Source organism: Ricinus communis, chromosome 1 (assembly GCF_019578655.1).
Source record: "Ricinus communis isolate WT05 ecotype wild-type chromosome 1, ASM1957865v1, whole genome shotgun sequence".
Taxonomy (NCBI): domain Eukaryota; kingdom Viridiplantae; phylum Streptophyta; class Magnoliopsida; order Malpighiales; family Euphorbiaceae; genus Ricinus; species Ricinus communis.
The window spans coordinates 12,087,154-12,112,871 of NC_063256.1; the positions used below are offsets into that span (position 1 = coordinate 12,087,154).

At 30.5% G+C, this 25,718-nt stretch overlaps 2 protein-coding genes and 1 pseudogene across 3 annotated transcripts; all 3 read right to left on the bottom strand.

Moving 5' to 3' along the window:
- Window positions 1-5,833: 5,833 nt before the first annotated feature.
- On the bottom strand, window positions 5,834-8,112 carry LOC8279686 (probably inactive leucine-rich repeat receptor-like protein kinase At5g48380). 2 transcript variants are annotated; one of them, XM_025159217.2, is made up of 3 exons: window positions 7,067-8,112; window positions 6,202-6,922; window positions 5,834-6,165 (listed from the first exon to the last, which is right to left on the bottom strand). In XM_025159217.2, exons 1-3 carry the CDS (start codon window positions 8,003-8,005, stop codon window positions 6,038-6,040), a joined length of 1,788 nt encoding a protein of 595 aa, XP_025014985.2. In that variant the 5' UTR covers window positions 8,006-8,112; the 3' UTR covers window positions 5,834-6,037. The 2 variants fall into 2 exon arrangements, with proteins under 2 accessions (XP_025014985.2, XP_002529807.3); XM_002529761.4 differs by having other exon boundaries at window positions 5,834-6,922; window positions 7,067-8,110.
- A 9,643-nt stretch (window positions 8,113-17,755) lies between these two features.
- LOC125369756 (cysteine-rich receptor-like protein kinase 25) lies at window positions 17,756-19,819 on the bottom strand. The gene is made up of 3 exons (XM_048372757.1): window positions 19,481-19,819; window positions 18,074-18,159; window positions 17,756-18,014 (listed from the first exon to the last, which is right to left on the bottom strand). Exons 1-3 carry the CDS (start codon window positions 19,817-19,819, stop codon window positions 17,756-17,758), a joined length of 684 nt encoding a protein of 227 aa, XP_048228714.1.
- Window positions 19,820-20,054: 235 nt separating this feature from the next.
- LOC125370198 lies at window positions 20,055-21,203 on the bottom strand (annotated as a pseudogene).
- Window positions 21,204-25,718: the final 4,515 nt, after the last annotated feature.

Here is a 25,718-nt window from a genome sequence, read left to right on the forward strand (position 1 = left end):
GGGTGGCCTAGTCTGTTATGCCACAGAGTAAAAGCAACGACATTACAACTAACAGGAAATGAATTTAAGAACTTCTCACTATCTTCTTGTTGTAAAAGCTGATACAATCCATTCACTTGCTTAGCTATACCAGTCATCTTCTAAAGTTTCATGTCTTCAATATAACAAAATTTGGAAGAAAAAAATAAGAGAATAAAGGTTGTTTTGGGTTAACTGCAAAGTAGAGATAAGATTAAAAGCAAAGTTTGGTATGTAGAAAACCCTATGAAGAATCAAAGAGGGTGATAATTCTACAGTGCCTATACATGTAACCTAAACTAATTCATTATTAGGCAACTTCAAATATTTTTCAAGAACTTTGTAATGCCTTTTGAAAAAACCGAGAGAAATAGTAATGTGATTGGTAGCTCCTGAATCTACAATCCATTTCCTATTGTGGAATTGCTTATAACAACATAAGGCAGTACCTTTTTTAGTAATAGGATCGAAGACAGAGGATAAAGCATTAATCTGAGAGTTGGCTGCATTTTAAGAATTAACTGCCTTTTCTTGAATCATTAACATCAAACTATTATACTGATCCCTTGTAAAAGTAATAGGACCATCATCACCAAATTTGTTAAAAGAGTTATGATTGTCATAATTCATATGATATTCCAACTGTTCAGTAGTTAAAAAATTATGATTGTCATAAGGAAAAGATGCAACCTGGTTTGTAAAATTCTGAAAATTCTTGCTTGTTCCCTTGTATCCCGGTGGGAATCCATTCTTTCTATAACACTTGTCAACAAGATGCCCATACATTCCACAGAAAAGTGCAGGTACGCTTCTTGGCCCCATTGTTTGGAAAAATTCCAGAATTGCCAAAAAATCTCTTTTCACTATTACCAAGGTTGAGTTGTTGATTTCCCATCTTCGGCCTAAAACCATTCATATTCTTCAAGTGTTGATTATGTCCAAGGTTAAAACCGGTTGCTCTACTTCCAATATTCATATTGAATTTCCCAGTAAGCAGTATATTTGAGTAATAAGAAACTATAGCAGCACTCAAAGACCTTTCATGTTGAATCACAATAACAAAGATTTTATTCACAGGGGGCATTGATTTCATCATAAGAATCTGAGACCTTTGGACAGAAAAGTTCTCATTTAACCCTTTAAGAAACTTTAGGATGAAATCTTGTTTCCTATACTTATTAGTAGAACATTCACAAGCATGTAGAGGTCTCAAATTACATATCTCATCCCATAAGATCTTCAAGTGGGTATGATAAGCAGTAACAGAAAGGTTACATTGTTGCAAAGAGAAGAATTCCTGTTGAAGATTAGAAATCCTTATAAGGTCTGCTTGTGAAAAGCGATCATATAAGTCTGCCCAAAGATCATATGCATAGTCCAACCACATTACACTTTTACCCAATTTCTATATTAAGGGACCTCTGTAACCAAGAAAGCATAAGATTGTTGCATTTCAACCAAGCGTTGTAAGAAGGATCCTCTTCCCTGGGAACCTTAATTGAACCATTAACAAATCGAAATTTGTTCTTTGAAATTAAAGACATCCTTATAGATCATGCCCAGCTATGATAGTTGTTGCCAATTAATTGAGAGGAGGTTAACATGAGAGTTGGATTTTCATTTAGGTGGATGTAGTATTCACTATTCTGATCATCGATTTTAAAAGTTTGTGTAGAACTAAAATCTTCAGTAGCCATTGAAGAGATGGTGGTGGAGTATATTAGCTGCTCTAACAATTGATCATGGATCTGGATCACTGCCCACTCAAAAAGGCTAGAATGAGCCCCTGTATAACAAACGCTTCTTCCGGAACTCAAAAGGCTTCAAGAAGCCAACCCCAAAATGGTCTAAAAAAAAACAACTACTGTAATAGCTATAGTTGCATCATTTGCCAAGACATATACATCTTTTTCTACCACAAAAATATGCTTGACATCTCTTTCTTTTGCAGGATCAACTGTTCCACTCAACATCCAAATAAATCCAAGAAAAAGGTTCACAAGAAAAAGAGAATTTCTGGTGTCTAGCAACATGGGTTACAAAGAAACAGCGTACAGCGTAATGGGAGCCTTAATAGCAAGTGAGAAACGAGCAAGGCCACAAAAAATACTGTTTATCTGGTAGTTTGCTAGCCTAGTGTGATCATACCACACAAAAATACCCAACCAACTAGTAGAATTCAAACAAAATTAAAAAATTCATCCTGCTCACCAACTGTTTGATGAAATTTCCGACTCACCAACTGTTCGTCTTACTCACCAGCTGCTCACCAACTGTTCGTCTTGCTCACCAACTCCAAGTAGCACATCAATGTTCTTGAAACAAGAAACAAAAACGGCAGCCACACTGCAAGCATTGTCGACGAAACCAACTGTGTGCATCGTCGCTGTCGAACATCAAATGGGAAAAGGAAAAAGGTAAGGGAAAGGGGTCGAAACCCTAAAAGAAAAGGAAGAAGGTAAGGGGAAAAGAGTTTGTATTTTTTCTTAAACATGTTTTCTTACAATGTTTGCTATATATACAAAAAAACCATTACACTAGCTTTACACGTTTAGCTCTTATTGGTTACTATACATATTCTATTAGCCAGAGAGTCTGAGGATTAAGACCTTGTTCTCATCAGGATGCCAACATTCCACTCCCAAAAAGCTACAGATGAAGCCTTCTGTATTGCTGTTGAAGTTCCAGGAAGAAGTCAAGTGACCATAAGGGTTTTCCAATGAATCTTTAATAGATTTTAAACATGCAACATCAGTTTCAGAACCCACACTTGAAGTAGAATACCAAATAAAAATGTAGAGAACAACTGTACTAACTCCTCTATTGAGTACCATCTGAATTTTAGTTTATCAATTTTCTTCTACGAAAAGATATATCAAAGATTAGAAAACATAAAACAAAAAACCTTGTAGGGTATGATAGAATTGTTCAACTGACAGAGAACAAGAAGACGAAGCTAAATCATTTGAGAGATTGAATTCAATAGGAGAAGGATTAATGACAAAAAAAGGATTAAATGAGTAATGAAGTCAAGCAATCAACGTCCAAGATAATACGCAGCTATAATTTCCACGAAGCATCTTCGAGAAGCAAATTCTCACTCGCATTCCCTATTAATGTCCTTGAATTTCATATTATAATATTTTGACCCTATAATTTTGTTTTAATTCTTTCCTAAGTTTTATAAAATTACTTTTTCACCCTTATAAAATATAAATTTAAATAATTAATTACAATATTTTTACCCACTACCAATAATATCTTTTAAAATCATAAATGCATTAATTTGTGGACAAAATCTTGTTGGCACCTCCAAAATAATTTATAAAATATTTCTTTTTACTTAATTGAGATTCCAGCTAAATTAAGCTTTAAAAAATTAATAACAGCTACTGTAACAGTAATAGTAAAAATAACTTTAATTTGTATGTAATAATTATAAAATATATAATAAATAATATCATGAAATATTAATTTTTTATAGCCAAACTAAGTTCATAAAATAATATCATGAAAATCTATTCTTTATCTTGCAGCCCAAATTAGGTAATTCAAATATTACCACAAAAGTTTCAATTAATTATAACAATAAATTATTGGAATTGATAAATCCAAATCAATATATTATTTACATTTAATAGGAGTTGCAACCATATCCTGTAAAGAATTATAAAGTATTAAAAAACTTATAGGAGTTTAAGATATTTTAAAAATTGCAACGGTCAAAAAATATTTTATAAAATTATGAGAATTTATTTAATTATTTGTGTTTTTTTTTAATAATTTATTTGTGTTTTCAGGTGCTTAAAGATCTAATGCAGGTGTTTATGTGGTAAAAAATAGAATGAATTTAGATGCCGCATTTGGACAGATTTTTATTAGTTAGGAGGACTATGTTCATAATTTTGGACACTATATTTTATATTTTATTTAGTTGAAATGAATTATTTTAAAAATTTATATATTTAATTAAAATAAAAATTTACTTAAAAATTTTAACTCATTGACTTTATTAAATTTATTATAACTAAATTTAATTCTAATAAAATAAATAAAATTTTAAAATAAATTTCATATTAGCGAGGTAGTATATTTTATGAGATCAATTTTAATTAATTATTTTTCTATTTTTTCTTAAATTTTTTGTCTCTATCAATTTTCTTGTTATAAATTCTTTAAACTACATATTAATTTTATTCGAGGTAACTTCTATAGTTATTATCTAAAAACAAATTGATCAAATCTCAAAGAATTTTCTTACACGTGGCATAAAAAGAAAATAAATAAAAATGATATTTTTATTAAAAAATAAATTTTTATAAATTTAATTTAGAGTGTGATTTTTTATTGTTAATCGTTGGCCAGATTAAGATTTAAGCATTTAGTTTGTATTTTTATAATAAATCTTTTTATCTTATATAATAATTTATTAATTTTAAGTTTATATATGTATTGAAATATATTAATTTTATACTATTTTATAGCTTTTATCTTTTGGGAGTTTAACAAATTAATAATTTTAATATTTAATAATTTTTTTAATTTACCAAATATATTAATTATCCCAATAATCTATTGTAATTGAGATTATTTTATAAAAGGCAACCAGACGCACTAAATATTATTATGAAACAGAAAGGGAAAAAGCTAATATAATTATGTTAAACTTCAATGTCTATTAAACATATAATTTTTCAACTAGATTAATATTAGTAAACAGAAAGTTAAGCTAAATTACTTTGATGGTTCTTGAATTTAGGCCTTAATATTACTAAAGTTTTTAAATTTTAAGTCGTAACACTAAATTTTAAATTTCTATCATGGTAATATTAAATTCTTTATTTTTAATTTCCATCGGTCACACTGATGGAAAGCTGACAAGATAGTTTACATGGTAAACTTTTTTTAAGAAATAGAAATCTATGTCATTAAATGAGAGACGTTAGCGATACATACCTCATTTATTTTTTCTCATTTTAATTGTAACATTATAAATTTATCAAATTTTCTTAGAAGACAAATATAAAAGAATATAGTGACAATCTAAAATTTTAATAATTTCAATCCATAATACTGAAAGAACAATCCAGATGTCAAATCTAGTTTCACTAAAACAGGTCACAAAAAGATGATAATATTGACAGCAGACTTAAATATCAATCTAAACCCTTTTCTTTAAGTAAAATTGAGGCTGAACAAATTAAAGAGGAGACAGTGGTCGATTCATTATATTATATACTCTTAAAAGAACAATGGATGAGATCACTGGAGTCGAGCAAATGGATAACGACTTTCGATGATGTTTCCAACTGCATCGTTGATCAATAAAGCTAGCCAGATGAGAGAGGAAGGTAGACGGTGAAGAACATATCAAATTTTATGAGTTTGATTTTGATGAAAAAAAAAAGAAGATCATTTTATTATGGGTATATAAAAGTAAAGGAAGGATTTTGATATAGATAAGTGGCTAGGGTTTGAAAAATTAAAAGAGGAAAAGATAAGTTATTAAGAGAGAGAAAGAGAGAGGTAAGGTGGGAGAGGAAGAGAGAGAAAAAACCAGAGAAAAGAGAAAAGAAAAGGAAAAAGAATAAGTGAGAAGTAGGACTCATCATTAATGTGTCTAGATCAAATGATGTGTAATATTTTTATTTAAAAAATAATTTTTTTGTGACATAGAGATTGCCATATTATTTTTCTATTATAGTGTTTAACGGATAATTAAAGTGGGAAGTTTTTTTGTTGTTAAAATAAAAAATCAGAGAGTTTAGTATTACAAATTAAAAAATTAAGGACTTTAGCGATATTAGGTCTAAAATTCAAGGACAATGAAGCTAATTTAGCCTCTTCCAAAGCAAGCTTAGTAATATTTCACTTCAATAAAAAAACACAAAGAAAAAGAAAAGAGAAAAAGAAGAAAGAAACCTTAGCTTAATATTTCCAAGCAGGTCACATGATTCTTGGAGACTTTAAGATTTTGTAGGAACTGATTAACATGTTAATTGACTGTAAATTGCCATGTCTAATTGCCATGTCTGGCTTGAATGATGCTGATTGTTGTATACACATAAAGCATGCTTGGCCTTTGCTCTGGAAAGGGCTGGACACAATTACAAGCAACTCTGAGGAACTCGGAAATCTCACCATCATGTCCTTGGCCTATCAGAAGCTCATCAATGGCATCATACATACAAGAAGACCTTGAAGCAAAGTCACTTATCGATTTTCCTAAGCTTCCATTAGAACCAGTTGAAGAAGTAATATTCCTACCTGTAATCAATTCAAGAAGCACGAGTCCAAAGTTGAAAACATCTTCCTTGAGAAAACACTCCTCCCAAAATTCAGTATCCATACAGAAACCGGTGCTTGCATTGATCTCCTTTGGGTTGATCATTGTGGCCATTCCAAAGTTTGATAACTTGGCTTCAAAATTCTGATCGAGCAACACATTCTTAGAGCTTATGTTAAGATGAGCCACACGGAACTCGCAACAGTGGTGGAGCCATGCCAAGCCTCTTGCCAAACCAGCAGCAATTTTCATCCTCAAAGGCCATTCAAGAATCCTCTTCTTGTCTTCCCTTGAATGCAACCAATAAAAAAGGTTTCCCTTTGATATATATTTATACACCAGAAGCCTTTTCTTGGATTCGTTGCAGAATCCGATAATTGGAATTAGGTTGTCATGTCTCAGTCTTCCTAATATCTTCAATTCAGTAATGAAGCGTTCCTCAGATTGTTGAGAATTAAAAAATTTCTTGACAGCAAGGGACCAACCATTAGCAAGAGGTGCCTTGTACATGGTTCCCATTTCTCCCGACCATATGACATTATCTTGGCTAAAATTATCAGTTGCATCGCGAAGATCTTTAAAACTCATTCTTGTAACAAAGTTCTCTGAGGTAGAAACCTGTGGACAGATTCATGCTTATTAGCACTATTATAGACTGTAGACCAATGAAATCTTTGACAAACTATAGCTAATTATAGGATCTTCTAAGCTTATTCTGGATAAAAAAGCAATGCTAATCAAAGAGAGCTGGGGATAGATTACCTCTTTCTCCAGTAGGAACTCCACAGTTGACAAGCTACCCAGTTGGTCAAACTCCACTTTCTTGTTCTTCTTCCTCATCATCAACATTACCATTGCTGGTATTGTAATCAACCCATTCTTCTTCCCCATATACACCCATGGCACACAATAGGATGCATACACAACCACAGCTGAAATTGCAGAAACCGCATAGCCAATCTCAAATCCGCTTCTGAATGAATAATCAAATCTCCAATGGAATTTCCTTGAATGGTCTTTGCACTTTTCCAGAGGTCCTCCACAGAGTAAAATATTATTTGCATAGCTATCAGCTGGAAACGTAGCGTTTTGAAAGTCAGGCACTGGCCCTGATAATAGATTATTAGCGACACTGAAGACCTTGATCCGATCGAGAAATCCAATTGCTGGTGGAATCTGACTAGCTAGTCGGTTGTGGTCTAGTTTGAGAACATTTAGATGACTGCAATTGGCAATATCGGTTGGGATTTCGCCAGAGAAATTGTTGGACGATAGATCAAGAGAAGTAATATATGGTAGTAATTTTGAGATGTTAAATGGGATTGGTCCCTGAAGCTCATTATTGGAAAGGTCCAACCCCGTTAAACTTGTACAGTTCTCAATCCCACTAGGGAACTGGCCCTTGAGCCCCATGCCAGACAGTCTGAGATTTAATACCTTGTTCTCGTCAGCATGCCAACAATCCACTCCTGTAAATTCACAGATGAAGCCTTCTGTATTGTTGCTGAAGTCCCATGAAGACTTTAAGTAATCAAAAGGGTCTTCCAAGGAATGTTTAATAGATTTTAAGCAAACAATATCAGTTGCAGTACCTATAGTAGTAGCAAAGGAACCAAGCAATAACCATATGAAAATGGGGAGAAGAATTGCATCAACTATTCTTTTTTGTGCCATTTGGATCTGTTTACATAGCTTGCTCATACAAAAGAAATAAAGAAATAAAAAACTTGCCCTACACTATGTATGACAGAATAATTGAAATGAGACAAAACAAGAAGGAGAAACAATATATATTTCAAAGGAAATCCCAATATAGAAAGATCATTTTGAATCTCAAAGAATACAATAAATAGAGTTTAATTTAATTTGAATAAATTTTTTTATATAATATCCAAAAGAATCTATGCGTGTTTTATATTTTTAAATTTTTTTTAAAAATAACTATTATACGATAATTAGATAAAAAATTTTAATTTTTAGACTAATTATAGAATGATATTTAAATTTTGAAAGTAAATTGCTATTTATTCTTATTTTTAAAATTATAAAATTGTCTCGATCATTTTAAAATATATAAGGACATGGAAAACTACCAAATGTCCCTACCCAGAAATGTCTAACACGGAAAAAATGTGGCCTGTGGGAAGGAGTCAAAGCCCCATGAAGAACCTTACATATTGTGAGACTATTTCCACACACTATTATTAAATCTCCAATTAATTCTCATAAATATTAAAGTTTGCTTTTTCTTAGATCATTTTTACTCAGGCTAATTCTATCGTAGACTTAGTTTTACTTATAACTTATTAAATTTTTTTTTTTTTTTATATATATCTTTAGTTGATGAAGATCTCACTTAATATTTTATCTGAATATTTAGTAAAACTAAGTAGGCTAAATTAAATAACCATATATAGTCTTCATGAAATTAATGTCTTTATGACCTAATGTGGTAATACCTTATCTAGATTTAAAAATTTTCTCTATTTGTTTATTATTTATTAGTATAATAATATAAAATAATATTCGAATTATAGATAATCTATTGGTTTAATTGTAACTCTAGAGAATTATTAAAATATTAAAAAATTCAAATATATTGGAGAAAAAATGGAGTATCATTTTTAAATAAGAAATTAAAAAAGAATATTTTTACCCATTCCAATATCAAAAAAACTTACATAAATCAGCTTAAATAAAAGAAATTTCAAGAATCTCATAAATAAATCAATCAATCAGCATGAAGAAATTAATGGCTCGAGTATAAACGTGTGTGTTGGGTACATGTCCTTGTCTGACACAAGAAAATTGTCGGTTGCTTCCAAGGGTAGGAGCCAAGCCCCGTAAACAACTTTATTTGGTAGAAGGAATAAGATTCAAATTGGCCACTCAACTTTTAGTACGGGATCAAATATGTCATTTTGATCTTTTTTTAGACTATTTTAGTCCAATATTTAACTTTTTAAGACCTTTTAACTCCTTTTCTAAGTGCGCGTATATTACAATCGACTGTTAATTCTTGAATAGGCTATTTAATAGTTTTTTCATATTTAGAAGTACTAAATAACAGTTAATAAATAAAAAATACCATTTAATATTTAACACATATTTATTTTTTAAACATACTCCTAAAAGCTTTACCGTCACTGACAATAACCACCACTAATATCAACAATATTTAAGAGCAATAACATTTGTATTATCATTAACAGGACCGAGGCATTTTTATCAAATACCTTGCGCGCATCATCATTCATTAACATAATTAATTAAAATTTCTGAAATTAAAAATTACACAAATAAATTTGCAAAAGAACCATCTTGATATTAAGATCAATATGGTCTTGGATACTAAAACCAAAGCAACCAGTATCAATGGAGTTCCTCCTCAAAAGCTCATATTCTTTACCCTTAAAATTGCTCTTAAGGAGCTGCACAACCTGTCTTTTTCTACGGTAAGATAACAAGTAAATTTTTTTAATCAATCACAGCAAGTGATATTTTCGTTACACCTTACACCAATAGATCTAACAATGAGAATATAACTATTTCTTAAGTTTATTATTATTCTTTTTTAACTTTTTTCTTTAAATTTTAATTATGATTGCAATACACGCACTATACTTTGAACAAAAAGGGGTATATTGAACTCATTTTGTAAAGTGTTATGGTTATTTGGCCTAAAAAGGTTAAAGGGGCTTATTTGGCCCTGCACTAGAAGTTGAATGGTGAATTTAAACTTTATTCATTGACAGAATTTCAATGAAAGATCCCAAATGAAAACTAAAGCTATTCCTGCTACCATTTGCCAATAGGAATGCAACACTCAAAAGTTGGGAGCTAAAGAGTGAGTGGCAGGCCTTCTAGTAAGGACCCTTGGCCAAAATCATAGACAATTTTTCCACACGCTATTACTAATACCCAATTAATTCTCATGCATATTAAAGTTTGCTTTTCTTAGGTCATTTACTCATTAATATGATTAGCTATCCTTTTATGCCCTGCATCGAATCTACGGCTGTAGATCATCTGTCTATTCATATCGCTACTTTTGGCATTTTCGCAGAACTTGTAGAAATGAAGAAAATTTTAAAATGTGCAATCACAGTTGTTAAATCTATATAAATTGAAAAGAACAAAGTCTATTGGATGCAACGTGCTAACTGCACAAAATTAAAATGACTACTTAAATTAAGCATTTATTATAATATTATATAATTATTGGTTATGAATATTTATTTTTATATCAGTTATTTAAATAAAGTATAAGAAATTTGTATATGTAGAAAAATTTCTCTAAAGTTATATATTTGAAATCAATTAAAATTTATTACTATAAATAGATTATAACTTAACAGAGGTTTGATTATTAAATTTTTTCTTTATATTTAATATTATCGATGAAATGACAAAAACCAGAGATAAGATATGTAAATATCTAGTTATTCTATATAAATAAAATTGATGAGACAAAACAATACTATAATAAGAAAAAATATAGCATAAATACTATTTTTAAAATTATATATATAAATATTACTACATAGAGCGATATTTTTCTAAGGATTTAAAAAATGTATAATTTATTACAATAGAGTCTATTTCTATTTATAACTCGTCCAAATTGAGACCGTAATTTTTTAATCACTATTTAGAAGTTCTTCCTATATAAAATATTACTATAAAGAGGAATATTGTATATGATCGGATTGTTTATATAATTCATTTTTTAATATTTAATATTTAATATTTACTAAATTAATAAAGTTTTAAAGAATCAATCTTATTTCTCAATGAAAGTTTAATTATTCTATTATTCAATAATTTATTAATTTTTAGAAATATTCTCTCTATTTAATGATTAATGGAAAATATTTAAAGAAAAACACTAAAAATCTATATATCAATATTTAGTATAAATCTGTTATTTAATGTTTATTAATATTAGTGGTAAATTCTAAGTTTTACAAATTATTAGATATAAAACCACCAAAAAAACCACCATGAATGAGAATTAACTTTTCCATAAAAGGAGCACAATCATTGTTAAATTATTTTAAATCATAATTTTTCAAAGAGAATTGAATTATTTATAATATAATTAGGAATAAAATAAAAAATTGTTAGAGAGGCTCATGAGATATGAATGAGAAATAAAGAATTACAAGGTTAAATCTAGATATGTATGTTAAAAAATATATACAGAGACATCTAATCTGTTCATTATAGCAAATACAGGTCCACCATTTTTACAATACACAGATCTTTACAAAAAGCAAAGGAAAATGCGACTAAAACAGCACTCATAAATAGAATTGGTGTTCTTAGAGGTTGCTTGGTAATATTGACAGAATCCATTAAACATGTAATTAATGTCTAATGATGTTTAATTAAAAAAAGGACTTCATTATCCTTCTCACACGTGGATTGTTTGCAGCAAATTTGAAGAGAATTAATATGACATTTCTACTTTCTTTTTATTTTTAATATTTCAAACTCTCTTTCTTCACTGGTTTAAAATTGACCAGCAATATTGAATTGTAGCTATTTGGTCAATGTTTTATGCAAACAATATTTGATTAGTTCATAAGATTTTAATTTATATAAATTTTATGAGATTAAATTAAGCAGACTTCTACTTAGCACCAGGATCACAAGTCTAATCCGAACTACTTTATAAGTACATAAGTTCAAAGGACTGTATTTTCAATTACATAATGCTGTTGGCAAGTTAAGCATCATACTTAAATCTTTTATCAACATAATTGATTACTTCTTCAAAACTAATTTCACAAAAGTTGTAGACTTTTTCTTTTAGAATAGATAACAAAGCGATTCAATTTTACTCGACAGACTACATAATTTTGGTGCATCTAATAATAAGTTTATGGCTTAATTACAAAAGAATACTCGATTTTTTATATATTTTTTTTAAATTTAATAACGTGTTTTTAATTATAATAATATCATGCGCGACCTTATCAATTTTTTCAAATCGATACATAAATGAAATTCTGATAAAGTTTATCCCACATGGTTACCGGAGCTCTAGTAAAGTAAATACGTAAAAACGGTACGTTTTAAAGCCAAATCAGAAACGGTTTATTTTGGATAGGAGAAATGATGTTTTTTTTATATCTTAAATTGAAGCTCCTTGTTTCTGCAATCTCTAACCTTAATTTTCAAATTCATATGCATGTACTCCAATAAAAAGCTTTAGTTATTTTTATTCTCGTGCTTCATATGCTCATAAATTCACATTTATCTACTAGTTTGAAGCTAATGGTGTTGTATTAGGTTGATTGAAAGTAATTCATTTTTATTCTGGTCATTTAATGCTTCAATTACGAGCTCGACCAGTAGTTCGATGGCTTCACCCTAACATATCAATGGCTTCCTTATATGAAAGAGGTGATGAATCATTTGAAGGTTGAAAGGGACGCATTAGAAGAGGTAATAAAAGTGAAGATGGTTATGGAGAAAACGATGGTTGAAAAAGTGTGCAGTTGTAAAGAAAAGAAGGAATAATTTGAATTACTGCAGAAAACTGTTGATGACTGTAGAAAACTATTGATGAGCTCAATTCAAATAACTCCAATTTAGTGAAGATGGTTTTATCATATGAGGGCAATGAATTTAGAGTTTGATTCTGAGAAGAAAATGCTACAAGAGAGTGTATTCTTTTACAATTAAGTCAGCTCAATTCAAATAACTCCAATTTGGTGAAGATGGTTTATCATATGAGGGCAATGAATTTAGAGCTTAATTCTGAGAAGAAAAAGCTACAAGAGAGTGTCCTGATGTGGTTTGAGAAGGCCTTGTATTCTACTACTCATGACTGTGGTTATTGGTATTGGTATTGTAATACCTATGAGTTTAGCTTAACTGTTGGTTTGAGAAAGCAGATGATGCTGCCTGAAATGTTGAATTGTAATTTGAACTAAAATGTGAATAAATGACAATGTTAATTTATGATTATTGAGCATTTTTACTTAGGCCATATAACTTGAAGCTGGATACCTTGCATATAGGGTTGAGCACGGATCGGTCCAATTCGATTATTTATAAATCACCAGTACCATACCAAACCTCGGTTATTTTAAAATTGAAGGTACCAGTACCGTACCAAACATAAAAGGATCCAATACCGTATTGTACCAATTTTACGGTTCAATACAGTTCGGTTCGGTGCTATTTTCGGTTCTAAAAAATTTAAAAAATACAACTTTAATCTCATCTTTAATCAAATACATTTAGATAAAATATGATTATCAACCTAAAAAAAGTAGCATGAAAATCTGAATTAAAATTGCAATCACATTCTTGAACAACCTGTTTCGCAATTCAGTCACTTGCAAATACAATAATTCATTCAATATTCAAATACAAACCATTAAAATATATATTACTGCTAGCATAAAAATATTTTACAGATGACAATCATTAAAATAAATAAAATTACAAACTTTATGTAGCACTAAAATAAATGTCCAAAATTAGCAAAGGAATGTTATTACCTCCCCTCAAAATTAGCACTCCACATTTAATCTTGGCACAAGGGACTCATCAATCTCAAGATCTTGAATAATTTCTACAATAAAAGTAAAAGATTACGTCAATAAGACTTAACAGCATCAACAATAAACAAATATATATAAAAAGTAAAGAAATGTTACCTGACTCTATGCTTCAATATCCTCTATTGATTATTCTAGTTGGATAGGTTTATTTGAACTTCTAAGCCAATCTTGACAACAAATGAGGACCTCCGCTGTTGTAGGAAGTAAAGAACTTCTATATTGTTAAAAGATGTTTTGATAATTTTTTTCTCAAGTTTTGTTTGATCCTTTTCAAAAAAAAATTAAATTTATAAATATAATTTAATATATTTTTTATATTTTAATATTAATTTATAATATTTTAAAAGTTAACAAATTAATTATTTCTAAATATTTAATTTTTTAAATTTTATTAGTATAATAATATAAAAATTATTTTTATAATATTTATTTCTTAATTTTAATATTTATATAAATTAATACTTTTAGTATAATTAATATTATTATTCTTAAAATAAAAATATTATATAATAAAAAATTAATTTATTAATAAATATAGTGTAAATAATATTATATTTATGTAATAATATCTTTTTATAAATCTTACTAATTTATATAACTTTTATTAAATTAAGTAATTTTTTAATTAACTTGTCAAAGATTTCTAGATAGTAAATAAATTTTAAATCTAGTATTATAGTATGTATACTAGATTACTAGTATCAATATACTATGTGATATATTAATATATAACTTATATTTTTTATAGAGTATAAAGTATATTATAATATTATAGTTATTTTTAATATGTATTATTTTTTATATTTCGATAGCAATTGCTTGAATTATATAAATGATAAATATAAAATAATTTTTTATAGAGTATATGTATTATTTTTTTAATATATGTATTATTTATATAATATAAATAATTACTTATAAATATATGTAAAAAATTCGGTTCTACGGTTTGGTCCGGATCAGTACAAGATGGATCGGTTATGGTACGGTTACGGTACGGTTTTTACTAAAGAACCAGTATCATACCGTAATAGTAAAAAAATTCGGATCGGTTCAATTCGGTTATAAAAACTTTCAATCTTTTTCGGTTCTGGTACTTTTCGGTACGGTTATTCGGTTCGGGCGGGAATCACCGAAATTCATGCTCAGCCCTACTTGCATATATATGTACTAGTATAAATCATAAATAGAGAATACAAGTATTTAAGAAAACTATTTTCTGATGAAAATAAATGCATTATTTGCGTTCAAAACATTCTGTTCATAGGTGTGAAAATAAAGACAATATTTGCCTACAAAAAAATAGTATAAAGACTGCTACAAAGAAAGGCACAAGTTTTCAAATAAGATAACAGATACAATATTTGCCTAAAAAAGAAAATGTCTTGCTCTACATTTAATCACAATCGTAATAACCAATCAAATTGCTTGACTCTCTTGTGTTTCAACAGGTGCAGCACCTCTCCCACCATTTTTAGCTCCACTGCCACGACCTCTGCCCTCTCCTATTCCACCTCTATTATTTATTGAACTTGTAATTGTTGATCTAGCATAAGAGGGAACTGATTTGCCCTTACTTGCTGCTGCCTTTGTTGTTGCAGCCTTAGTTACTGCCTTTGTACCAGAAATGAATTTCACTCTCCTTGAGTCAGGCATCTAGAAACCAGACACAATTGTTCCGTTAGACTGGGTATAAAATAATAAGAAAGAAAAAAATAAATATTATGTTACCCTCAAATATATGTTGCCAGAATCTTCAAATATTCTTACTCCATAACCTTGGTTAACCTGTTCGTACAACCATAGTGAATACAAATTGGGCTTTCCACTGTTCAAATGTAAACCAACTACAAGTGTTCAAATAACTTACTAATGTAGTTTCTTTTTTCCTACTTTGAGACCATTTTTGGTTGTTAAGCGAGATTGAGGTCTACTTGAAGGTATGCCAACAAATTGACTTGGTCCAGATTGAGGTCCACTTGAAGATGTGCCAGCAAATTGACTTGGTCCACTTGAGCTAGGAACATCAGACTAAGTTATTGGGGAAGTTGCAGTAGATCCAAGTCCAGAAGTTGCTTTTCATGGCCTGCCACGCTTGAATGACAGTTTATGAGGCCTCTTAAAAGATGGATCATTTTTCATCTTACAACTTCTTTTGTTATGCCCAACTCCTCCACAAACTGCACAAGTCATTTGAATTTCTTGTCTGGACAGCTTATTAGGATTCTTTGGATCTTTAGTAATATCTCCCCTCCTGTTTTTCTTGGGTCTGCCATGCATTTTCTTAAACTTGGTTGCCTTGATTGGAAGCCCATCAGCTTGTAGCCACATTTTTCTGCCATTCAGTGGTTCAAGAGCATTTTTGTAGGTTTCAATATAAGTTTCCACAACCACAAAGGATGCACTATCCTAGTTCATCCAATGAATGCTAGAACAAGCATGGATATAAAAGGAATGCCTATTATCTGCCATGCTCTACAAGTACAAGTGTGCATATTTATATCAACCACAAACTGATCATCTCATATGTTCACTTGGAACTTGCCACCGACAGCAGGTTTGCAAGTACATAATCTGCTATTGTATTTGATTTCTTCAAGCTTAGTTCTAATTCTAGGTGTGATGGAGTCAGTTAAACCACTAGCATGCATCAACTTACTGTGCATTCTCTCCATTAATGCACATCTAATCTCTTTTAATATGTCTATAATGGCCATACTCCTAAATTCCACAATGTAACCATTGAAGGTTTCACTGACATTGTTATCAATCATATCACACTTAGGAAGCTCACATATAAATGACTTACAAAATTTGGATGGATCCCTCTGTAAAAAATTATTATAAGCAACTTCATTCTCTACTTTAATTTGATCAATGGCTTCCTTATAAGCAGCTTCATAAGTATTTCTAGCTGCATCCCAAAATATATTTTTTAATACTTTTTCCTTAAACTCCTTCTTCCAATTACAATAAACATGCCTAGCACAATTCCTATGTTCAGCAAAAGGTGCTAGGTTCTTTATAGCATTAATAAGATCTTGTGCAATAAACTAAATATTAATATTCATCAAATACAAATATAAACAAAAACAACAATTAAAATAGTCAAGAAAAATCACCTTTTATTGGTTTGATATAAAGATCCAGCCTAAACTATCTGTAATTTGCAACTCCTTTAAAATAATGGTTAAAAACCAAGTCCAAAAGTACTCATTTTCGCATTCAACTACAGCCCAAAAGATGGAAAACATTTGATTGTTTCCATATTTAGCAATTGCACATAATAATGCCCTCCTAAAAACGTTTTCAAAAAACACCCATCAAATCCATTAATGGGCCTGCAACACTTTAAAAACCATTTTCTCAAGGAACTAAAGCCTATAAAGAACCCTTTAAAAGTGCAGTCTTCATTAAGGAGGAAATCAAATCTGCCTTTCTTATCCATCCTTAGCAATTCAGCTTTATAGCCTTTTAACTTAGCATGATGTTCCTGTATAGACCCTCTTAGCATATTGAGTGCTTTCCATTTTTCCTTATAGCACTTTGTTCTTGACACTTGAATATAGAACTTATCAAGTAAGTCATCCTCCAAGTCCTTCACACTCCAATTAGCATTTCTTCTGAATCTATGTATATATTCCTTAACTATCCATTCAGAGGTAGCTTGCCTATTTTTCATCTCCCTAGGGCACCTATGCTCACCAACATAGGTCTTAATAGCAAATGTATGCTCTTTTTTAATCATGCTTCCACACAGTCTCTATGGACATCCTTTCTCATATCTCATTTAAAGTTGGTACTTGTTGCTTCTCATCACCTGTACATTGTGATTATTAATAATTGCCCATTTACAAACTGCAGCTTTGCACTAATGTGCATCTTCAAATCGCATTCCAAGAACCAGCTGTAAATACTTATGATCACATCTGGGATCATATGCAACCCTCTTTCTCCTCTTTCTTGAACCTTCTTCAATGCCATCCTCATCAATACTGTCTGAATTCACATCTCCATCAGAGTCTTCGTATTCATTTACAAAGTCAGATACTTCCTGTCCAGCATTTTCTACCCTAGTAGTGCCATCAGTAGATGATCTTTTGAACTGTAAACCAGTGTTACTATGTAATCTGTCAGCAACCTCATCAACAGGCACATAATTCTTATACTTTTCCTTGGTTCCACATACTCATCATCATCTGATAGTTCATTATCATTAAGTCCATCATCTGTGTCATTCTCATCAACTAATAAGTATTCAAGAGCCTTTTGCTGCTATAATTGGTCACTATATTCAACACTGACACTAAACATATTGTTCAACTCATCACACTCAATTTCATCCTCAGTTTCATCTAAATTATCTACACCTTTTGGATTTTCACTAATACAGCTAACACCAGCATCTCTTCGATGAATAGATTACTTCTGCCATTAGGCAATGCTACTTGTCATTTCTCTCCTTCGATATAGACTTGTAATACACCATTGTCATAATCTATATACTTAATCATATCAATTAAACCTTTATTATCCACCATTTCCCTTAACCCATCATTCAAACTCAATCCTGGAATCTTATAAGAAATCTTTACCTTATAATACCATAGTTTTTCTGCTTCATCAAGTTTATCCAAAAATTATATCCTATATGAGTCTAATCCATATTTAGGCATAATATCTCCACCTACATAAACCACATTCCCACAAACAGATGCAAAACGTCCACCATAATTTATATACACAGAAAACCTGTCAGACATTCTGTTTATAGAGTGCATGAATGTTAATATTTCAAAAGGACAGACAAAATCATTACATGAATAAGATCCTACAGACCATGACAAACTCAAATAAATTAATATCAAAATCACAATACCCAAGAATGACAAACTGAAATAAATTTTGATAAACCTGAAAGTGCAGTAATAAAAAAATTGATTCATACCCTACCCTACATATATCGCACTCATCTCGTTAATGTAAAAGCTTCTTAGACAAGCCATTAACAATATAATAATTTGTCCTTTTTCAGTGGTTGGTACTTCAAGGGACCATAATGTGTGATCTTTTACAATGTCTTTGCTGCTTCAAGGGACCACAATGTCTTTAATTCTTCAAAGCACTACAATGTCTTTGCTTCTACAAATAAATGGATTCAATAACAATAATTTCTTTTTTCACTTTCACTCTCTTTTACTTTCACTCTTTTCAAAGAAATTGTTTCAATAACAAATAATGGTTATTTCAATTTTGGAGATTTAGGGTTTTCTTACACCATATACGTCACTGTTTTATTTATCTTTTTTGTTTCTGATTAGGATGTTGAAAACGTATCATTTCTGATTTGACTTTAAAACGCATTGTTTCTACGTATTTAATTTACCAGAGCTCTGATAGCCAAGTGGAATAAACTTCACCGGAAATCTCATTTTTGTATCTTTTTGAAAAAATTGATAAGGTCGCGCATGCCATTATTACAATTAAAGACACGTGATTAAATTTAAAAAAATACCAAAAAGAACGAATATTCTCTTGCAATTAAGCCTAAGTTAATTGATTAGAATTTTGCTCTTTGTTGTCTGATGATGCTGACTGTTATGTACACATCAAGCATGCTTGGCCTTTCCTCAAGAGAGGGCTGCACACACTTACATGCAATCCTGAGGCACTCCAAAATCTCACTCTTATGCCCTTGCCCTGTCAGAATCTCATCTATAGCATTACACAGACAAGATGAGCTAAAAGAAAAGTCTCTTACCAAGCTTCCATCATAACAATGTAAAGAAGTAGCCTTTCTTCCTGTAATCAGCTCAAGAAGCACAATTCCAAAGTTGAAAACATCTTCCTTGAGAACACACTCCTCCCAAAATTCAATATCCATACAGAAACCTCTGCTTGAATTTACCTCCTTTGGGTTGATGAGCGTGGCCATTCTAGAGTTTGACAACTTGGCTTTAAAGTTCTGATCAAGTAAAACACTTTTCGAGGTTATGTTTAAGATAAGCAATATGGCAATCTCAGCAATGGTGTAGCCATGCCAAACCAGTAACAATTTTCATCCTCAAAGGCCATTCAAGAGTCTTCTTCTTCCTGCCTTCTACTGAATGTAGCCAATAAGAAAGGTTTCCATTTGATATATACTTGTACACTAGAAGCCTTTTCTTTGACTATTTGCAGAATCCAATGAGTGGAAATAAATTATCATGCCTTAATCTTCCCAATGTCTTTAATTCAGTTATGAAATAATCTTCAGATTGCTCACAAATAGATAATTTCTTGACTGCAAGAGACCAACCATTATGAAGTGTTGCAATGTATATTGTGCCCATCTGTCCCGACCCAATAATATTATGCTAGCTAAAACCATCAGTTGCATTATGAAGATCTTTAAACTTCATTCTTGTAACAAAATTTTCTAAAGTACAAATCTGTGGATACATTCATGACTGTTATTTATCAGCACTAAAATTCTAAGACATTTTAGATTATTTCAAATGTAATCTTTATATATGGCAAACTCTTTATTTTAAAGAATCATGATACTTCAATGTACTCTTTCTTTTTCAAATATAAAGTAGAGAGTCAATTTAGCTCTCTATATATTAAGAGTCAAACTTCACTCTCTACTTTATATTTAATAAATACACTATAAATTTTTATGCACATGATTAATTGATATTCACAATTCTTATTTTTCTATTGGTAAAAAGTAAGAAGAAAATGAAAAAAGAAATTAAAACATTAAATGTTCATGGAAATAAAAATAAAATAAAGAATAAAATATACAGTCTATTGGATTTAAATAAAATATTTTACTCTTTATATTTGAATATTTCTTAAAATATTATTCATTATACTCTTTAAACTAAAAAAATACCATTGGAGATGCTCTTACAAGGAAATAGTTAATTTTCTTCTATCTGTATTAAATGAAAATTTGAAGAACAAATAAGTAATGAAAATAGTGTGCCTCCTTCTTTAGTAGGAACTCCATAGTAGACAAGCTACCCAATTGTTCTAACTCTGATTTCTTGTTCCTGTTTCTCACCATCAAGATTACCATTTCAAGTATTGTGATCAAATCATTCATCTTCCACATATATACCCAATGAACATAGTAGGATGCATAGACAACTATTGCTGAAGTCGCAGCAGCAATATAACCCATCAAAAACCCACTTTTTAAACGAGTAATCAAATTTTCTTGGATGCTCTTTACATCTCTCCACGGGAGCCTAGCATAGTTTGAAGTTATTTGTATAGCTTTCAGCTGAAATTGTAGCATTCACAAAGTTTGGAACTCGCTCTGATAACATATATAGAAAATTTAATTTATTATTTGTCTCCTAAATAGTTTATATCTCCTGTATCTATCTCTTTCTATATATATTCTTATTCTTTAGGTTCTTAATTTGTATTAAAATATGAATCTTGTAAATAAGAGTCTATATAAGTCCTTATGCCTAAAAAATTTATCAATTATGAATGAAGGATTTGAATCAAGTTTCTATATAGTATCATAGCAGGATGGCATAAAATTTCCATTGTTAAAATTTCCATATGAAACCACTACTAATCAATCATCATACCATCACCACGAATTATCTATGTTATCACTGAAAATTCTAGCTTTAAAACTGGAATAACCCTCACCAAGAGTTACAACAAAGCTACCGAGCAATAACACTGTTCAGAAAAAACTGTATCAATTCTTGATGTATGTGCTATTTAGATTTGAGTTTATTAGTTTGTTGCTCGCATTAGCTCAAATGCATTTAACTTGTTTTCTGATCCTTTCGAATAGTAAAAGATAATAAGAAAAACAATAATAATAATAGTAGTAATGTGATTGTAAGAGTGAATTAAAGATAAAGAAAACTCAAAAGCTTTGACTTAGAGATGTAGAAAATTTGGCAATTATAATACTTGAATTTTTTTTAGTAATAATAATAGTAATAACTAATAAGAATTTTTTGATGATGAAAAAATAAAAAAATAAAAACTAAAAGCCTTATAGTTTAATGGATATGATTAGAATAACGAGTTTTTATTTAATTTAATTTAATTTAATTTTAATTAATTGAATTGGGATGATTTAAAATAGAATTTTAATGCTAGATAAAAATAAAAGGACTTATTTAACTATATCTAATTAGTTTAATTTTTAAAGATCAATTAAGTGAGTTTCATAGAGGATAAATTATATTTTTTTATATGTATAGGCCACACTCAATTTTCTCTCGATATGAATTTAGGAATTAAATATTATATTTGAAAGTTATGAAAGAAATAGTAAATAATATTCTTATAAAAGATTTATTAGAGAATGGTAAATTTTAATTAGCAAATGGTGTTGGACTAAATTGAAAACTAATCAACAAATTGATTATTTAAGTTAATTAAGTATTAGAATTAATTTGATAATTAATTATGAGATAGGGGCTAAAAGTATAATTGCATTAATATGGAGTTTAAATGAAAATTTTTGTGATTGGTATTTTTGTAATTAAATATGCTGGTAAGAGTATTTTAGTAATATTACCATTAAAAGCAAGGGTAAATAAGTAACTCTCTATTTTTAATAATTTTAATTTGGCCCAAAACAAGTAGTTAGGGGCTTAATTGAAATACTAAAAAAAAGCTGGAGGGTTAAACAGAAATTTGCAGGAAAAAATAGTTAGTAATTAAAAAAATGAGGGACTAAATAGTTGTTAAGTGAAAGTTGAGGGACGAAACTGCAATAAAGGAGGGAGAGAAAGAAAGGAAATCGGGGAAGAAGAGGAGGAGTTCGTTTGAGGTGCGGTGGCGACGGCGAGCTCGATGGTGTCGGTGGCAGCAGTTGGAGGCGACGACGAGCGGTGGAAAATAGGGAAGAAGGCAGCCACTTCTCCGACGCTGTTCATGGCGTTTTTGGCAACCATAACTAATGATTCTTGGCTCAAAATGATCAGTAACTTCTAGACTTCCTTTTCCGCCCATTGTCACCCCTTGAGGCTGCCGAAATTGCAAAATCCGACAAGGTAAAAAGTATAGGGGCAGTTTGGATTTTTCATTTTTTTGGCCAGTCCTGTTGAGCTTCCAACGATCAGAGGACACATTCATACTCTCTTAATCACAAGCTTTTCAATGGCACTAATTTTACAGTGATCGGACTCCGTTTGAAAATCGACAGTTGCAACTGTCTGTGATTTTCTCCGGATGATCGGGAACTGGATCAAAGAATCAGGTACTAGAATCATCATCTGTGCACTGTCTCGAGTCTGTAAGAGCACTCGGATCGTTGATTGGACTCCGGCGGTTGAAGGCAAGTCAGCCGATTTATCAAGCATCTCGGTAATTCTTTAGCCTGTTGATTTTAGAGATTGTAAATTAAAAAATTTATATTGATTAATTATTGTGTTGTTTTGTGATGGATGTGATGGAGTTTAATTAGTTTAATACCATAAAATTTATGTGTGGATTTATTGTCAAAATAAATATTAATGTCGGATCGTCTGCCAATAATTATGATCTGTGGTGTGTTGCAAAGGCGGGAAAGATAATGTAGTTTTGGTGGCCCGACTCCCGTTAATTAATTGATAAATATTAGAAGTGTTTCTAGCATGTTCTGGACCCATTATACGGGTGGTAAACATATGTATTTTAAGGAGAGGTTCTGCCGAATTTTTGGTAGAATTTATCCAAATCGAAATTCTTAGACAATTAGGCCTAGGATTATTTATTAAATATTTTACTTTTATTGATTGAATTTTTCCCGTGAATAGATAATCCATGATTTCAACTAGCTCCACCCGAGGCATAAGAGCAGAGCAGGAGGGGTTATCAGAATTGTGATTTAAAGTCATATATCTACTATACCTGTGTCATGCTAAAGTTTTATATAGCAATTATGATTTGAAGATCTAAAGATTTAAATTATTTATTTATTTACTATTCCTATATCATTTTTTATATCATTGATATTGTGAATGCATGTTGACTTGGGATGAGACGACAGTAGAACATGCCACCTGATGGGTTACATCAGGACCGCATGCGCACTGGTATAAATCTGAGACAGGTAGTAAAAGAATATTTTAAGACTTGTCCTGGTCGAGTTCAACTCTCTAGGCTGTGTAGAGTTTGATTGCCGGATTAAAGGTCCCTAGTCGAGCATTGCTCTCCGGGCGCTGGCTTTATCGGAAATTAAGTAACCAGACTGGATTTAAGGACTTTGGTCGAGCTTCGCTCTCTGGGCGCCAGTTCTGTTGGAGTGAGAGAGCCAAGAAGGCTGCTAGTGTTGGGGTTAGGGTTCTGCTGAGGTACACGTCCCATAGCATGTAAAATATGTTTTGTTGAATCATATGGCATGACACGTATTTTTACATGACCTAATATTTTATTTGATTAAAGAAATAATTTATTGAAGTGGTTGTATTCTTTTTGGATATATGATTTTAACTCAAGTGGTTGCATTTATTTTTTGATATATGATTTTAACTCACTCTCGAGATTGATAGTCTCAAATTTAACTGTTTTTCAGGTGTTTGTTAGTTTTCCACAGTTCTTTTCCTCTAGTATCCCGACTTTCTTCACCTTCGGGTTTAATGTAACTGATTTTATTGGTATGTTTGATTTTTAAGTTCTAGATTCTTCGCAGTAGTAATTTTAAAATTTATCATTTTGTCATGGTATGTTAATTTGGATATTGTCTATTTATGCTGGCAGACTGAATTAAATATATAGTATATGGGTGGTTAAAAATTAGTTATGAATTATTGTTATAATGGATATATTTTAATTGAGATAGCGAATGGTCAGATTTGTTACGGGTTTTGGTGATTTTATGCTTACCCATTCTCTAGTTCCGGTCAAGAGCTCACAGACCGAATCGTGACAGCAATCATATATTAAAGAAATGCTATTAAGTTTGAAACTATGCATACTGCTGTATTAGTTGACTGAACCTGGCGAGCTACTTTCTTAGATTATTTTTATTATCAGTTGCACCATTTCCTCATTCATAGATGGCTAAAAGGAGTAAAATGGATTAATTTCTTTAAATAGTGACTTAAGGCTAGTTTACCTGTGGGAAATTATAGTTGTATGAGCTGATGTGGCAAGATTGATAAAACCAATCATACAAAATGGTCATATTAGTTTAATTCAATCCTTTAATTTTAATTTTATTTTATTTTACCAGTAATCTCTTTTAGCCTAAATCAAAGTTAGAAAAATTGCCACCTATGAAATGCAATAAAAATTAAATGGCTTAATTCTAATAAATTAACACAAAATAATAATAATTTTGTAATAGGAAATAAATAGTGTGACCATTTATGATATTAGCTAGTTGTCAAGTCAATTTCTTAAATGGTGATTCTCGTGGCTAAAGCTAATCTTGTAACCTTCGTTGAAATTCTCTCAATAGCTTTATTTTGTCTTATTGGCTATGAGTCAAGCCCCACAAAGAACGTTACTGGCCGAATTTCCCTGAAAGATCTCAAAAGAAAATTAGAGCTGTTCTTGCTACTATTTGCCAAGGGTTATGCAGTACTCCCAAAAAATGTGTTAATTAGTCAGAATAAATGCTGTTTGAAACTTTCATGTTGTTGTGTCACCGTTGACTAATAATCTTTTTTTTTTCTTTATCAATTAAAATGGAAGAGGAAGCGATGAATCACAGTAATTTTCACCTGAGGATGATTACACAATCTATTTCGGAGCTAAATAAAAAAATTTAACTAAAACGTGATCTGGATAGTTTTTATAAAAGGTATAAACTCCTTAACAACCATCTCAAAATTCTGATCCAAATTTTTATAATTCAGTGGAAGCATTTCAACCACTAA